General features: G+C 47.0%; 1 protein-coding gene across 8 annotated transcripts in view; it reads left to right on the forward strand.

Moving 5' to 3' along the window:
- Positions 1 to 12,485, forward strand: part of TMPRSS4 (transmembrane serine protease 4) — a 44,112-nt gene extending 31,627 nt beyond the window's left edge. For 3 of the 8 annotated variants that reach the window (XM_010367428.2, XM_010367427.2, XM_010367430.2), the window contains 8 exons: positions 734 to 835; positions 2,794 to 2,834; positions 5,744 to 5,903; positions 7,321 to 7,487; positions 8,844 to 8,942; positions 9,153 to 9,295; positions 11,285 to 11,434; positions 11,882 to 12,485. In XM_010367428.2, coding sequence (XP_010365730.1) covers positions 734 to 835; positions 2,794 to 2,834; positions 5,744 to 5,903; positions 7,321 to 7,487; positions 8,844 to 8,942; positions 9,153 to 9,295; positions 11,285 to 11,434; positions 11,882 to 11,893 — 874 coding nt within the window. In that variant the 3' untranslated portion in view covers positions 11,894 to 12,485. The remainder of the gene's footprint in view (positions 1 to 733; positions 836 to 2,793; positions 2,835 to 5,743; positions 5,904 to 7,320; positions 7,488 to 8,843; positions 8,943 to 9,152; positions 9,296 to 11,284; positions 11,435 to 11,881) is intronic. The other 5 variants (XM_010367431.2, XM_030918859.1, XR_004053728.1 and 2 more) reach the window with 5 other exon arrangements.
- Positions 12,486 to 16,442: the final 3,957 nt, after the last annotated feature.

Below are 16,442 nucleotides of genomic sequence, written 5' to 3' on the forward strand. Positions count from 1 at the left end.
ATGGAAGGAAAAGATTTAGAAGAGGCAGATTCAGTAAAGGAACAATCAGAGAGATGGAATTAATCAGGGAAGACTTCTTGTTGGAGGAAAAACTTCAACCCAAAGTTTGAAAGCAGGCAAGCATGGATTAGCAGAGAGAAAGAGGGAGGGTGGTCCAGTTGAGATAAACGTTTGTTTGGATTCTTACGAAGATAATCCAGTCCTGTTCTATTAAATAGCTCTAAGGGGGCCAAAAGTATATCCCCACTATTAAAGTCAAACCAGATGCCTTGTTTGGAGAACCCAATATCCACATTCCAACTCCCTCCCAGGTGAGAAGGGAGCTAACCTGGGCCCCTATGCCTCTTTGTTTCCCTGCTGTGAACCAAAAGACATTGCTGGGATATTTGAAATAGGGACAGAGCCGGGAGTTTGGAAAGGAGACCCTTACCATTTCTCCAGGGCTCTGGGTTCTGGATTTGGAGTCCCTGCCCAAGAAAGCAAGTTACATCAGCACAGCACCAAGGGTTGAGTCCTGGGATGCCAAGGATATATTCTTTATTGTATAGCAAAGCAGGCCCCATCTTCACTGACTAAGACCACCTCCACTCCCTGGCCACTCCCCACGAGGCATTCTCTGCCACCCTCTCTCCTAAGAGTGGGAGCCAACTCTACCATCGTGTTGTAACCCCCTGCCCCAGCTCACAACTCTCTCTCTCTCTCTCTCTCTCTCTCTCTCTCTCGATGTGAGCAGCAAACCCACTTTCAGAGCTGTGGAGATTGGCCCAGACCAGGATCTGGATGTTGTTGAAATCACAGAAAACAGCCAGGAGCTTCACGTGAGGAACTCAAGTGGGTAAGTGAGGGGACACCTTCTGGCCTACAGAAGGCCCCCACATGGATGCTGCTCTTCAGGTTGCAACCAGCTCACCTGGAACCCTAAGCAGCCAGGGGAATGTAAGCCAGACATCAGGAAGAACTCCTAGCCAGACAGATCATTCAGTGCCAAGAGCTATAGACTCATATTTTGGAGAGGTTTTCTGTATTGACTTGTTTTTAACACAATGGACAGCTGGACAAAGTGTGTTGACCTATTCAAAGTCAGAGGGATGGATAATGTGACCTTTCCCTCAACCTGGATAGTAAATAGTTTTTGCTACTGTCATAAATTTTCTAATAAATTGCCCAATAATCAAGATTCCAAAGTCACTTTGTCCTTCCCCCCCACTTACCCAGCCAGAGCTCCCCACCTTCCTGATGCTCCAGGGAAGAGGCTCCACGGCCCTTGTGGGTGGCCCATTCCTGAGCCTCGTCACCCTGCGTTAGAGCAGAGCATCCAGTTGAAATCTGTCACGTTGTGGCAAAGCAGTTCAGAGAGGAGGCTGGCTTCTTAGCATTCAGGGATGTTGCTGAGGGCCGCTTATTCACCTGTGGGGAAAAGAAAGAGAGATCAGACTGTTACTGTGTCTATGTAGAAAGAAGTAGACATAAGAGACTCCATTTTGTTCTGTACTAAGAAAAATTCTTCTGCCTTGAGATGCTGTTAATCTATAACCCTACCCCCAACCCTGTGCTTGCAGAGACATGTGCTGTGTTTACTCAAGGCTTAATGGATTTAGAGCTATGCAGGATGTGCTTTGTTAAACAAGTGCTTGAAGGCAGTATGCTTGTTAAAAGTCATCACCACTCTCTAATCTCAAGTACCCCAGGGAGACAATACACTGTGGAAGGCCACAGGGACCTCTGCCTAGGAAAGTCAGGTATTGTCCAAGGTTTCTCCCCCTGTGATACTCTGAGATATGGCCTCATGGGAAGGGAAAGACATGACCATCCCCCAGCCCAGACACCAGTAAAGGGTCTGTACTGAGGAGGATTAGTAAAAGAGGAAGGCCTCTTTGCAGTTGAGATAAGAGGAAGGCATCTGTCTCCTGCTGTCCCTGGGCAATGGAATGTCTTGGTGTAAAACCCGATTGTATGTTCTGTTTACTGAGATAGGAGAAAAGCGCCTTAGGGCTGGAAGTGAGACTTGCTGGTGGCAGTACTGCTCTTTCATGCACCAAGATGTTATGTATGTGCATATCAAAGCACAGCACCTTTTCTTAACCTTGTTTATGACACAGAGACATTTGTTCACATGTTTTCCTGCTGACCCTCTCCCCATTATTACCCTATTGTCCTGCCACATCCCCCTCTCCGAGATGGTAAAGATAATGATCAATAAATACCGAGGGAACTCAAGAGACCGGTGCCGGTGGTGCGGGTCCTCCGCATGCTGAGCGCTGGTCCCCTGGGCCCACTTTTCTTTCTCTATACTTTGTCTCTGTGTCTCTTTCTTTTCTCAAGTCTCTTGTTCCACCTGACGAGAAATGCCCACAGGTGGTGGAGGGGCTGGTCCCCTTCATTCACTAAAAGTAAATCTTGAAATGGACAGGATTGGTCCAGAATGATCCTTTGCCTAAAATTCCATCAAAATCCCATTCTTCCATTTGGAAAGCCCGCAGTGCCACAGACTCTGTTCTGGGATCTGCCCTCTTCCCTCTTGGGTCCCAGGAGCCCAGGCTGGGCTTTGAAGCAGGCAGGGCCCAGTGCACCATAGGTACTCAGCAGTGGGGGTGTTGAATCCAATCAAATGGAAGTGTCAATGCAGGAAATGCAATGGATGTCAATGTGCTCTCCACATGTTCCCCACTGTGCAGCTTCCACATTCCCCAGGTATTGGGAGGGGACTTGAATTAATAGCATTGGGAGGCTTAAGTCCCTGCCTCCCAGCTGAGCAAGAGGCTTAAATCACAGGGTGCTGTGTCTGTCTTCCAGGCCCTGTCTCTCAGGCTCCCTGGTCTCCCTGCACTGTCTTGGTGAGTACCCCAGATCTCTGAGGGTTTGGGGCCTGGGCCAGCAATGAGCAAGGAGGAAGACCTTCATCTTCACTCCTAAATTTCTGGGACTCCAAGTTTCATTCTGCCTTGGTCTACAGCCCTTGGGCTTGCAGGTCAATGCCCCCTCGAGTTGTTAGTGGCCTTGGGCAGGTCACTTTCTTTTTCTGGGTCTTTCCAAGCCTCAGTTTCCCTCTTCTACCATCTGTGCATGGCTCCACAACCTAAGTGGAGACCTGGGAGAGAGCGTTAGGAAGACTGAAAAGGGCAGGACGGGGCCTCCACTGCCTCCCACCCCTGGTCAGGACCTACATAGACTTCTTTGTCACAATCAGCTCGGGTATCCAAGACCAGATTACCCACATTCATTATTTGAGCAAATATTCATTGAACAGTTAGAATATGTCTCACTCTGTCAGTTGTTGGCTAGAAGTAGAAAGTACCAGATGAGTGAAATAATTGGCCACTATCCTCAGTAGCTTATGACTAAGTAAGAGAGAGATGCAAGACAGCATGTGGAAAATGCCAAACTGAGTAGCAGTCACAATGGACATGCTGCAGAGAGAGCTGGACAGGGGTCAGAAGACCTGGGCACCAGTCCCGTTCACTTCTAGTGTGGCCTCGAGTCATTCATCTGACCGTCCTGAAGTTCATTTTCCCAAGAAGTTGTTTAGTCCAGCTGCCCATCAAGGATCTCTAGGGACCCTTCTAGCTCTAACAGAGGAGATCAGAGAAGAAAACAAGCACTGTGGCTCATCTCATCCTACCAGCTTCACAGAGAACTGAGACTGGCCTGGAAGGACAGCCAGAAATTAGAACACCTAAAGGAAGAAGGTCACAATGCTGCCTCTGCAATTTAGGAGTGTATATGCTTCCCTGCAGGATGTTGAGAGTTTCATTCATTATCATGTGCCCCCCACTCCGACTCCACAATACCTAGTGTGTGGGGTCTGACACGTGGTAGCTGTCAATGAATGAATGAATGAATGGCCAAACCATCTGAGGTTCTGCACTGAGTAGCCCTGAAGGCATGAAGGAGCGTAAGTGACAGGTCCTCCCTTGCGGGGCCTCTGTTTTACCAAGAAGACAAGACCTAAACTCAACAACTCTGAAAGGGTAGACAACACTCAGAACAGCCTGTGGGAATGCCGGAGAAAGGGAAATTCCCAGGGACTGGGGGCCCAGGCTAAACACTGAAAAATGCATCTGTAGGTTCAAGGAGGAAAAGGCCATGTCTGTCTGTCTTGCCTGCCACTCTCTCCCAGCACCCAGCACTGCCCCAAGACAGAGGGCACTTGACACAAATTGGTTAGATTAATGAATGATTTAGAATTCAGTGGTCCCCAACCTTTTTGGCACCAGGGGCTTGTTGCATGGAAGACAATTTTTCCACAAACCAAGAGGGGGAAGAGAGCATTAGATTCTCTCTCTTTTTTTTTTTTTTTTTTTTTTTGAGACTGAGTCTCACTCTTGTCACTCAGCCTGGAGTCCAGTGTTGCGATCTCGGCTCACTGCAACCTCTGCCTCCTGGATTCAAGCGATTCTCCTGCCTCAGCCTCCTAAATAGCTGGGACTACAGGTGCCCGCCACCAGCCCAGCTGAAACTATAGGCATGTGCCACCACGCCTGGCTAATTTTTGTATTTTTAGTAGAGACGGCATTTCACCATGTTGGCCAGGCTGGTCTTGAACTCCTGACCTCAGCTGATCTGCCTGCCTGAGCCTCCCAAAGTGCTGGGATTCCAGACGTGAGCCACCACAGCTAGCCTAGATTCTCATGAGGAACGCACAGCATAGACCCCTCACATGTGCTGTTCACAATAAGGTTTGTGCTCCTACAGAATCTAATGCCACCTCTGATCTGACAGGAGGTGAAGCTCAGGTGGTCATGCTCACTTGCCCCTGCCGCTCACTTCCTAATGTGCAGCCAGGTTCCTAACAGGCCACGGACCAGTACTGGTTTGAGGTCCGGGGGTTAGGGTTTGGGGATCCCTGATTTCGAGAACTAGGAGAGGAGATAGCATTTCAATGGGAAGGGCATCTTTTTGGATCAAAAACAGAATGACTTTTTAGAGAACTACAATCAGATCAATTTGACTAGACAGAGACTTTATATGAAACAGCAGGAGACTGCCAGGAGGAGTGGAAACCCTACTTTGCCTTCAAGGGAGATCCTGAAGGGCTTTGGGGGAGCGGGCAAGGTGGCATGGAGAAAGCAGTGTTTGAAATCAGATGGTGTTTGAAAAGCTCCAGCCCAGCACGGCGCCTGACACACAGGAAAGGGAAGCAGGCTTTCCCTTTAGAATGGCCACCATGGTGGTGGCTGCCAGAAGAATTAAAGAGGCAGAGCATGGGTGGAGAGGTGGGACCTGAGGGCTTTACTGGAGTTCCAGGGATGTGAAAGCCAGGTCAGTCAATAGGAAGACAGGATGTTAGATTGAGAGACTCCCCTGGCAAGGGGAACAGACTTGGAGAAGGTGGAGTTTGGGACTGTCCACTTCCGAGTCACAAAACAGCTTGTGGGTGTCTGTTTACTGTTACTCAGTGGGAGTGGCTGGGGACACGCCACCTGGGCAGGGCTTTCGTAATTCTGCATCACTTGGGAAGGTCACAAATTCCCAGCACAACGGACACACCCATGTTCGTAGTCTAACCTCCTAAACACAATCTTAAACCAAAAAAAGAAAGAAAGAAAAAGAAAAAGGAGAGGGAGGTTTGGGGAAAGGCTGTGGTCTGGGACACTCAATACCTCCCATGAATAACTCCAATTGGCCTGGTCCTCTCCCCACTCCAGCCCCAGCCAGAAGGTCCCTGCTTAGAACACATGTTGGGTACTGAGGGGAGGCAGCCTCATCCCCAAAAGCCTGACTTCCTGCCTCTGCCTGTGTCTAGCCTGTGGGGAGAGCCTGAAAACCCCCCGTGTGGTGGGCGGGGAGGAGGCCTCTGTGGATTCTTGGCCTTGGCAGGTCAGCATCCAGTACGACAAACAGCACGTCTGTGGAGGGAGCATCCTGGACCCCCACTGGGTCCTCACAGCAGCCCATTGCTTCAGGTAAGGCCCCAGCTATAAGGAGGTCTCTGGGGACCAAGGCCAGTCATGGGCCAGAGAGCTTGGAGTCCTGTCTCCTGACACCCTCCTTCTCTTCAGTCTCCCACTAGAGACGTTTGCCAGGGTGTGGTGGCCCCAATGAAACAATGGCCATGATGCCCTTTGTTAAGCATTTGGGTGTCTGAGCAGAGGGTACTGGTCACCAAGCATGGCCTCTTCCTGGTGGGACACCATCAGATACCCAGAGTCCTCACCCCACCCCCATATCGTTCAAGCCACAAAGGCTCTTCCCACCTGCCTGAAGTTCCAAGAACTCACTCTTTTTGCTTGTTTCCAGGAAGTTGTTCCAGGGTCTAGAGTCATAGCCACTTCCTCATTATGTCTGGAAACTTTTAAAAAATTAAAAAGCATAGATTCCTTTTCAGTCCACAGAGAGGCCTGGCCTTACCTCAGGGAAGGGCCACTCCCAGGCCCCCTTCACTTTTTATTTATTTATTTATTTATTTATTTATTTATTTATTTATTTTGAGACAGAGTCTTGCTCTGTCACCTAGGCTGGAGTGCAATGGTGCAATCTTGGCTCAGGCTCACTGCAACCTCCGTCTCCCAGGTTCAAACAATTCTCTTGCCTCAGCCTCCCAAATAGCTGGAACTGTAGGCATGTGCCACCATGCCAGGCTAATTTTTGTATTTTTAGTAGAGACAGGGTTTCACCATGTTGGCCAGGCTGATCTCGAACTCCTGACCTCAAGTGATCCGCCCACCTCGGCCTCCCAAAGTGCTGGGATTACAGGTGTGAGCCACCATATCCCACCCCCCTTCACTTTTATTCATTCATTCATTCAATATCTAATGAGCACCTACCAGGTACCAAGCACCAGATGATGCACCCAAGTGCATTAGACCCCACTGCTGTCTTCAAGGCACTCATGATCTAGGCCAGTGTTTCTTAACCATTTTTGTTGTTGTTGTTGTTGTTGTTGTTTATTTTTCTGAGATTCTGGCAAGAGCTAGAAATTCTTTCTTAGAAAAATATCTCTGCACACTAAGCTGTTCCTGGCATTGGGAAAAAGAAAGCACGTAATGTAACTGACAGCATGAGTAACACAATGAAAAGGGTTGGAAGAGAGAACGCCAGGACCCCAGAACTCAAGCATTAGAGGAGCCCGTTTCCCAGCCCTCCTTGAGATTTCCTTGGGCAGGTTTCCCTAAGGAAAAAGTGTCAAATCCCCTTTTTGAATTCGACTTCTTGTAAGTGCCAAAAGACTGCCCCTTCTCTACTATCCCTGCCCCACCACCATCTTTCCCTCCCAAGGCAGTGATACCCAGTACCCCAATCCCCAGGGCCCTGGGGACCCAGCCTTTGGCAAAGCCTCCTCAGGCTTGGATCAGGCCTGAACCCAGCTGTCTCTGCCCCCAGGAAACATACCAATGTGTTCAACTGGAAGGTGCGGGCCGGCTCAGACAAACTGGGCAGTTTCCCATCCCTGGCTGTGGCCAAGATCATCATCATTGAATTCAACCCCATGTACCCCAAAGACAATGACATCGCCCTCATGAAGCTGCAGCTCCCACTCACTTTCTCAGGTGAGAAGCAGGGCCTGAGGCCACCCACGGCCCTTCCATCAGTTTTCACACCCACTCTGCTGTTAGCTCACTGAGTGACCTTGGTACATCATTTCTCCTCTCAAGACCTCCGCTTGCCCATTTGTCTGTAACTAATGCGTCAGCCTAACATCACGGATGTCATGAGGCCTCCTCCACTCCATTCCCTGCCAGAGATCCTTCCAAGGCCTGTCTTCCCTGTGTAGAGCCCCTCAATGGAGAACTGGAGTTTCATCCGATCTTGGAGTTTTAGGAGACCTTTTAAAAAGATTATCGAGCCCATTCCCCACCACTGACCAATACCCGAGAGCCTGCTCAGTATCCCTGCCAAGGAGTCATTGTGCTCCTGTTCGCTCTCCTCCAGCGGCAGGGAACCCATTACCTGTGAAGCAGCCTGCGGAGTCTTTGAACAGCTCTGTTGGATGCCTTGTGCTTATATTGAAATGTATTTAGATCAGCATTCCCAACTGTGGGGTCCACAAGACACTGGCCCCTTGGAGAGGAGAGGATTCCATTGTCAAATAAGTTTGGGAAGCATTTTAATACTACAGCTCCCTTCTTGGAGCACATTAGTTTATTAAAGGTATGAGAAATTTTTAAAATAATCTGTTTTATTGCATAAATTTTCTAAATTTATTTGACCACAGAATCCTTTTTTCATGCCACTTCTACTAGCATCCCATGGAACAAGTGTTCTAGAGACCCTGGTGTGACCCCTTTCAGAGAGCTTAACTGCCAGGCTCTCCTGAACCCTGGGGTATGTTTCAAGATTTGTGCCTGGGAATTGTTTTAATCAGGTATGGTAAGGTGACAGACACAGACACAACTAACTTTGAAAGAAGAGTTTATTATTTACAGTTTCTGAGAGAAACCCCCACAACACAGGGACACCTGGGGAGCAGCTGGGTCCACCAGGAGACAGGAGTGAGGGGAAGGCATGGCCCAGAGCCACCCGTGGCTTCCATGGGCAGGTCTGGCCAAGGTAGGGAAGGCAAGATTGAGCATGCTTGGGATTGGATAGTGTGGACAATTCTCTAGGCTATAGAGGTCAGCCTCTGGTTGTCTAGTATCTGTCCCTGGGGTGATTTAGGGCAGGAAAATGTTGGCTTGGTGTCTGAGAGTCAGATAAAGGAAGTGGTTGGGGATACGGGCTTTGGGTTGTCTGGTTTGCCTATTAAAGGCATGCCCGGAGCCAAGTTGCTTACTATCTGCAGGAATTAGCTAACCCAGTCTCTCCCAGACCAGCAAGATCCCCATAATCATAAAGCATCATAATTTACAGAAAATTAGCAATTATGATGAATAAAAGATCTCCTTTTTCCTCTGTGCTCCTGGCAGGCACGGTCAGGCCCATCTGCCTGCCCTTCTTTGATGAGGAGCTTACTCCAGCCACCCCACTCTGGGTCGTTGGATGGGGCTTTACAAAGCAAAATGGAGGTAAGTCCTGGGTGCAGGACCCCAGGGCAGGAGATGCCCATGTATGAGGAAGCAGCTTCCAGAAGTGATGGGAAGGAGGACCACCCTTCAGAGAAACCCATCCCAGAGGACCAAGCACCAAGGCGCCAGGCAGAAAGCAAAGTGGTTTGGCAATCCAGGGCTGGGGGATAGAAGGCAAGCATGGGAATGTGAGTGTTTTTACCCTCCCAGGGAAGATGTCTGACATACTGCTGCAGGCGTCAGTCCAGGTCATTGACAGCACACGGTGCAATGCAGACGATGCGTACCAGGGGGAAGTCACCGAGAAGATGGTGTGTGCAGGCATCCCGGAAGGGGGTGTGGACACCTGCCAGGTGGGGCCTCCAAGAATCATGGGGAGTTCTAAGAATAGGGTTTAGCTTCTAGAGAGATGAGAAAACCCAGAGGCTGCATGCCCCACAGGAAGCCTTGCATATGACGGGCACTCAATGTGTGATTATGGGAGGAAGAAAGGGAGGGAAGGAAAGGATACAGTCAGATAAAGATGTACGAATAGATGAGTGGGTGGATGGATGGATGCAGACAATCAGAGAGTCTCTTTCACATTCAAAGATGAGGTTACTGGCTGGGTGTGGTGGCTCACATTTGTAATCCCAGCACTCTGGGAGGCTGAGGCAGGCAGGTGATTTGAGGTCAGGAATTCAAGACCAGCCTGGCCAACATGGTAAAACCCCATCTCTGCTAAAAAGAATACAAAAATTAGACGGGTATGGTGGCACACCTGTAACCCCAGCTACTTGAGAGGTTGAGACAGGAGAATTGCTTGAACCCAGGAGGCAGAGGTTGCAGTGAGCCAAGATTGCACCACTGCACTCCAGCCTGGGTGACCCAGCAAGACTCCATCTAAAAACAACAACGATAAAGATTACATTACTCATCCTCCCCACCCACTCTTCTCACTAGCTACAGAATGATTAGCCCCTTGAGGTCAGGAATCCCAGGTCTATTTTCTCTGTGATTGCCCCCAAGCTGCTGAACTACACTAGGAAAGAACTACCACCTGCAGGATGCTAGAAGAGCCCCCTTGCGTGCCCCTCACCCCGGCCTCATTGGCCATCAGGACTGTTTAGCAATCCCTGTAGACCTTCTTCCTTCCCCATACTTTCAGAAGATCGTCTGAACCATTTTCTTTTTTTAATTTTTTCTTTTATGTTTTTTAATAGAGACAGGGTCACTATGTTGCACCAGTCTGGTCTCAAACTCCTGGGTTCAAGGGATTCTCCCATGAGCCATTGTGCTTGGCCTGAACCATTTTCATTAAAACCCCTACCCTACTCTCACCTCCATTTCCAGTCATTAAATTCCTTCACTTAAGAGGCATCTCTTAGTCATCGCTTGTGTAGCATGAACATGGTAGTCTTTGGAGACCCCTCAGGGATCTCACAGTGGTTGGGAGAAAGGGGGTAGCATTAAACAGGCATTTAGGCTAGTTTTGGGTTCAGAGGGAGGAAGCCCCAGGGGCTAAAGGAGCTGATAAGGACTCCCAGATAAGTGCACTTTTCACTATCTGGCATTTTCTTGTTTTGTTATTTGCTTGTTCATTGTCTCTCACCCTATTTGACTCTAAGCTTTCTGAGGGCAGGGATCTTTTGGGTTTTTTATCAGTTGGATCCCAATTGCTTAGAACACTACCTGGCACAAAATAGGCACTCTATAAGTAATTAAATAAATTTTGGAACTACTAGGTTAAACAATGATAACCAGGCTCTTTTTTTTTTTTCTGAGACTGAGTCTCACTCTGTTGCCCAGGCTAGAGTGCAGCGGTTTGATCTCAGCTCTCTGCAGCCTCCGCCTCTGGGTCCGAGTGATTCTCCACCTCAGCCTCCTGAGCAGCTGGGATTATAGGCGCCTGCCACTATGCCCAGCTAATTTTTGTATTTTTAATAAAGACAGGGTTTCACCATGTTGGCCAGGCTGGTCTCGAACTCCTGACCTCGAGTGAGTCACCCGCCTCAGTCTCCCAAGATGCTGGGATTACAGGCGAGAGCCACTGCGCCTGGCCAATAACCAGACTTTTTTTTACGGCATCTCTCAGAGCCTTTAATTTGCTAATGTGAGCTGTGAATCTCTGAGAGAAGGCTACCAGCACGCTTGCAACTTACTTGCCCACAGACAAGCCCTTCTGCCCCAGAAGAGAAGAGCATTCCAGGGTGCTAATGAGCAAAGAGGGTGAGGGTGGAACATCGGAGAGCAGCAGGGAGTTCAGGGGAACAGACGGGCCAGTTCAGGAAGCCGGGAAGGAGAAGCCCCCACCCCCCACCTCACCTGCCCTCCCCAGCAGTCTCTGTTCTGGTCTCTCACAGGGTGACAGTGGTGGGCCCCTGATGTACCAATCTGACCAGTGGCAGGTGGTGGGCATCGTTAGCTGGGGCTATGGCTGCGGAGGCCCAAGCACCCCAGGAGTGTACACCAAGGTCTCAGCCTATCTTAACTGGATCTACAATGTCCGGAAGGTAAGGCACCTTTGCCGTACCCACTGTGCCTTTCCTCCAGTCCTCTACCCGGGAGGTGCCAATCCATCCTTAGGTTTGATTTAAATGGCTCTGACAACTCTTTACATCCCAAATAACTTTCCCTCCAAGCAAGGGACAGCCTGAGATTGCACTATTAAGGCTGAAATTGCTTAGGTCAGAGATTCCTGTTAAATGCAAATACCTTAGGGAATAGAACACACCAAGCCTTTCTTTCTCTTTTCTGACAGAATGAGACTATCAGATCCTTTCTAGAGAGAAGATTCTGATAAGGAAGAGAGTGGAAAGGCTCATGAGACCTCCTGGCCCTCTGCAGGGTAGCGAGAGAAGCAAAGTGCCTCAGAAAAGGAAGACTCATTTTGCACATGTCACCACTTTGTCCATTTTCAAATAATCTGAGTTTCTCTTCATCCGTCTCTCTTATTCTAGGCTGAGCTGTAATGCTGCTGCCCCTTTGCAGTGCTGGGAGCTGCTTCCTTCCTGCCCTGCCCACCTGGGGATCCCCCAAAGTCAGACACAGAGCAAGAGCCCCCTTGGGTACACCCCTCTGCCCACAACCTCAGCATTTCTTGGAACAGCAAAGGGCCTCAATTCCTGTAAGAGACCCTCACAGCCCAGAGGCGCCCAGAGGAAGTCAGCAGCCCTAGCTCAGCCACACTTGGTGCTCCCAGCATCCCAGGGAGAGATGCAGCCCACTGAACAAGCCAGCCTGCAGGCCAGGGTCTCAGGGGTATTGCTAAGCCGAGAAGGAACTTTCCCACACTACTGAATGGAAGCAGGTTGTCTTGTGAAAGCCCAGATCACTGTGGGCTGGAGAGGAGGAGGAAAGGGTCTGTGCCAGCCCTGTCCGTCTTCACCCATCCCCAAGCCTACTGGAGCAAGAAACCAGTTGTACTATAAAATGCACTGCCCTACTGTTGGTGTGATTACTGTTATCTACTGTTGTTATTGTTATTACAGCTATGGCCACTATTATTAAAGAGCTATGTGACATCTCTGGCATAGGCTAGCTGGAATGCTTGATAAGAACTGATCTGGGACCATTGAACCTTCATTCTTTGACTTGGAGAGAAAAAAAGTTCTGGGGAAGCAATTGAGTCTCAAAGTAGAGGCAGGGGAAAAAAGAGTTAGGGAGACCAGATCTGCTGAGTGGCAGCAAGAGTGAGCTGCAGATTAGAGAAGCCAGGGTGAGCAAGTTTCATTCCCACACAGGGCCTTCTCCCTTTGCTTCTTTCCCTCCCTCCCTGCCTGTGATCATCAGCCAGGAGCCAGGGATAACCTATGCCTTGGGAAGGAGATGAGTTAGGCAGTCAAGGGTGACATTCGATCAGGGATGCCCAAGTGGCTGGAAAGAAATGCTGGTCCTGTGTTCTAACTTTTTCCACCCGGAGAGCCCTCAGTGTGGCTTCTTACATTTTAAAAACAAAAAGGATCAACTGCCAGGTATGAGGCAGTTCCTAAGCTGGGTTGTGAGGATGTAAGCATGAATAAGTCCCTGCACTCAAAACGGTCAAAGAATTAAGCCCCATGGACTTTTTTGGCAGCTGTGTGAAAGCCTGGGTTTTCTGAGGACTCTCTTGCTATAGTTAAGTCAGATCCTAGATGAAATATACTTGTTCATATTGTACTAGGTTCTTAGGAAACAACAGAATTCCTCAAATGCCAAAAACAAAGAAAATAGAAACCCAGAAAACCAAACAAAATAAAACAAAACTATCAGAACTGTGAGCGGAAACTAAGGTGATGATCCGGGAGCAATAAACTAAAATCTTGGGTCAAGACCTATATGGAGGAGGCTGGCAGCGGAGCTAAACCTGGACACGCTGCAGACAAGGGAGCTGAACCAGGGCTCCTACATGAAGCAGAGATAACTGACAGCAGTAAAGGTGGTCTCAAATTGCAGATGGTCTGGAGGAAAATATCTCAAATTTAGAGCCTCAGGATTCCCAAAGATCCTCCAAATATGAACTCACAATCAAAGATCAGAGATGTTGAAAAATAAAAAACACCTTAAGTGGGCAGCATAAAAAAACAAGCTAATTTAGAACCCCAAAGGCTTCAGATGTCAGAATAGTAGAGACTTATAATAATAAGCAATATTTACAGAGTATTTGTATGTGCCAGACACTACTGTAAGTGCTTCATCATGTACTGATTCATTTAATACTCACAGAAATCTATGAGATAGGTATTATTCTTATCCTCACTTGATGGATTAAAAAAACTAAGGCACAAGGGGGTTAAGCTCCTTGCCTGAGGTTATAGACTGTAAGTTGAACATGAGCACTTGGAATACAGAGTCTTGCTGTAAACTACCACACTATACCATTATGATAATTTATAAAATATTTAAATAAAAAATGAATACTAGTTCCATATTTTAAAATTACGTTTAACTGTGGTCAAATGCACATAACACAAGTTGCCATCTTAACCATTTTTAAGTGTATAGTTCAGTGGTGTTATGTACCTTCACATTGTTGTGCAGTCATCACCACCATCCATCTCCAGAACAGAAGCTCAGTACTCATCAAACAACTCCCTATTTCCCCCTCCTCCCAACCTCTGGCAACTGCCATTGTGCTTTCAGTCTCTGTGAACTGGATTACTCTGGGTACCTCATTTAAGTGAAGTCATGCAGTATTGGTCTTTTTGTACTTGTTTTATTTCTCTTCGCATTGTGTCTTCAAGTTTCACCCATGTTGTAGCACGTGTCAGAATTTCCTCCCTTTTTAGACTGAATAATATTATATTGTTTATACCATATTTTGTTTATCCATTCATCCACTGATGAACATTCAGGTTACTTCTATCTTTTGGCTGTTGTGAATAATGCTGCTATGAACATGGGTGTACAAGTATCTCTTTGAGGCCCTGCTTTCAATTCTCTTGGGTATATTCCCAGAAGTGGAATTGCCGGATCATATGGTAATTCTATTTTGAATTTTTTGAGGAACTGATATATTGCTTTCCACAGATACTGCACCATTTTACATTCCCATCAACAGTTTACAGGAGTTATTATTTCTCCATATCCCACCCAACACTTGTTATTTTCTGTTAAAAATGGGTATCTTAATAATCAAGCAAAAATAACAAGGCAGATTTGAAAAAGAACCAAATAGAGCTTTTAGAAATAAAAATTATAATTATAAAAATAAAAAACTAAGTGGATGGGGTAAATAACATTTAAAACACTAATTAAGAGAGAACAAATGAACTAGAAGATAAGTTGAAGAAGTGACTAGGCTTAACAGCAGACAGAGATAAGGATATTAAAACTATGAAAACAAGGCCGGGAGCAATGAAGCCTAGAATGGTAAACTCTAACATATCCAGAGTCCCAGAAAGAAAGAATCAAGACAATGAGAGAGAGACAATATCCAAAGAGGTAAGAGCTGAGAATGTTCCAGAACTGATGAAAGGTGTGAATCCACAGAACATACACCACCATAGTGTACACATATACAACCAAGGTGGAAAAATTAGAATAAATCCACACCTATGTACATTATAATGAAACTGCAGAACACCAAAGACGATAAGAAACTCTTTACAGCAGCAGAGAGAAAACCCAGACCACCCACAGTACCACAAATCTACCACAATTAGACTGACAACAGGCTTTCCCACAGCAATAAAGGAGCTAGAAGTCAGTGGAAGTTTATCTCCAGCATGCCAAAAGATAACAATCAATCAAGGATTGTGAACCCTACAAAACTATCTTTTTTTTTTTTTTTTTTTTTTTGAGGCGGAGTCTCGCTCTGTCGCCCGGACTGGAGTGCAGTGGCCGGATCTCAGCTCACTGCAAGCTCCGCCTCCCGGGTTTACGCCATTCTCCTGCCTCAGCCTCCCGAGTAGCTGGGACTACAGGCGCCCGCCACCTCGCCCGGCTAGTTTTTGTATTTTTAGTAGAGACGGGGTTTCACCGTGTTAGCCAGGATGGTCTCGATCTCCTGACCTCGTGATCCGCCCGTCTCGGACTCCCAAAGTGCTGGGATTACAGGCTTGAGCCACCGCGCCCGGCCCAAAACTATCTTTCAAGAATAAAGGCATTTTCAAGAAAACAAAAACAGATTTTACCATCAACAAACCTTCTCTAAAAGAATATATAAAGCATTTACTTTAGGAAGAAGGAAAATGATCCTAAAAGGAAGAATCAAGAAGCGAGAAGGAATAGTGAGGCAATTGCAAAAATGTAGATAAGTCTAAACACATTCTACTTCTTCTTCTTATTATTAGTATTATTAGTATTATTATTATTTTGAGACCAAGTCTTGCTCTGTCACCCAGACTGGACTGCAGTGGCAGGATCTTGGCTCACTGCTACCTCCACCTCCCAGGTTCAAATGATTCTTCTGCCTCAGCCTCCCAAGTAGTTGGGATTACAGGCACATGCCACCATGCCCGGCTAATTTTTGAATTTTTAGTAGAGATGGGGTTTCACTGTGCTAGCTAGGCTGGTCTCAAACTCCCAACCTCAAGTGATCCACCTGCCTCGGCCTCCCAAAGTGCTGGGATTACAGGCGTGTCTACATATTATTAAAATAACAATAATATCTATTTTGTGGGTTAATTTTTTTAAACAGATATTGAATTTATTGGTTGGCTATGAGTAGAAAAATACATAGGTAAAGAAAAAAAGACCCTGTATATAAATATAATACTAGCTAGTTACAATTTGACCAAGAAGTTTCCATTGTAGGTTAATTTTTAAAGGCCTAACTGAAATATGGAGTAACAACAGCATGCAGCATGTAAATTAAAGGGGATAGCTGGAGTTAAAATATTCTAAAGTTCTTAAATTGTTCAAGAGGAAGATGAAATACTAATGTTATGTTACATAAAATGTTTGTACTATGTTCTAGATGGTTAAAAGGGTAATCAACAAAAGAATGGAAATAAAAGTGTGTCACTTCCAAAACAATTGAAAGTAGCAATTGATTAATAAAAAACAAAAAACACCAAGCAAATACAAAAGAGAAAGGGG

The sequence above is a fragment of the Rhinopithecus roxellana genome, chromosome 15, assembly GCF_007565055.1.
Source record: "Rhinopithecus roxellana isolate Shanxi Qingling chromosome 15, ASM756505v1, whole genome shotgun sequence".
Taxonomy (NCBI): domain Eukaryota; kingdom Metazoa; phylum Chordata; class Mammalia; order Primates; family Cercopithecidae; genus Rhinopithecus; species Rhinopithecus roxellana.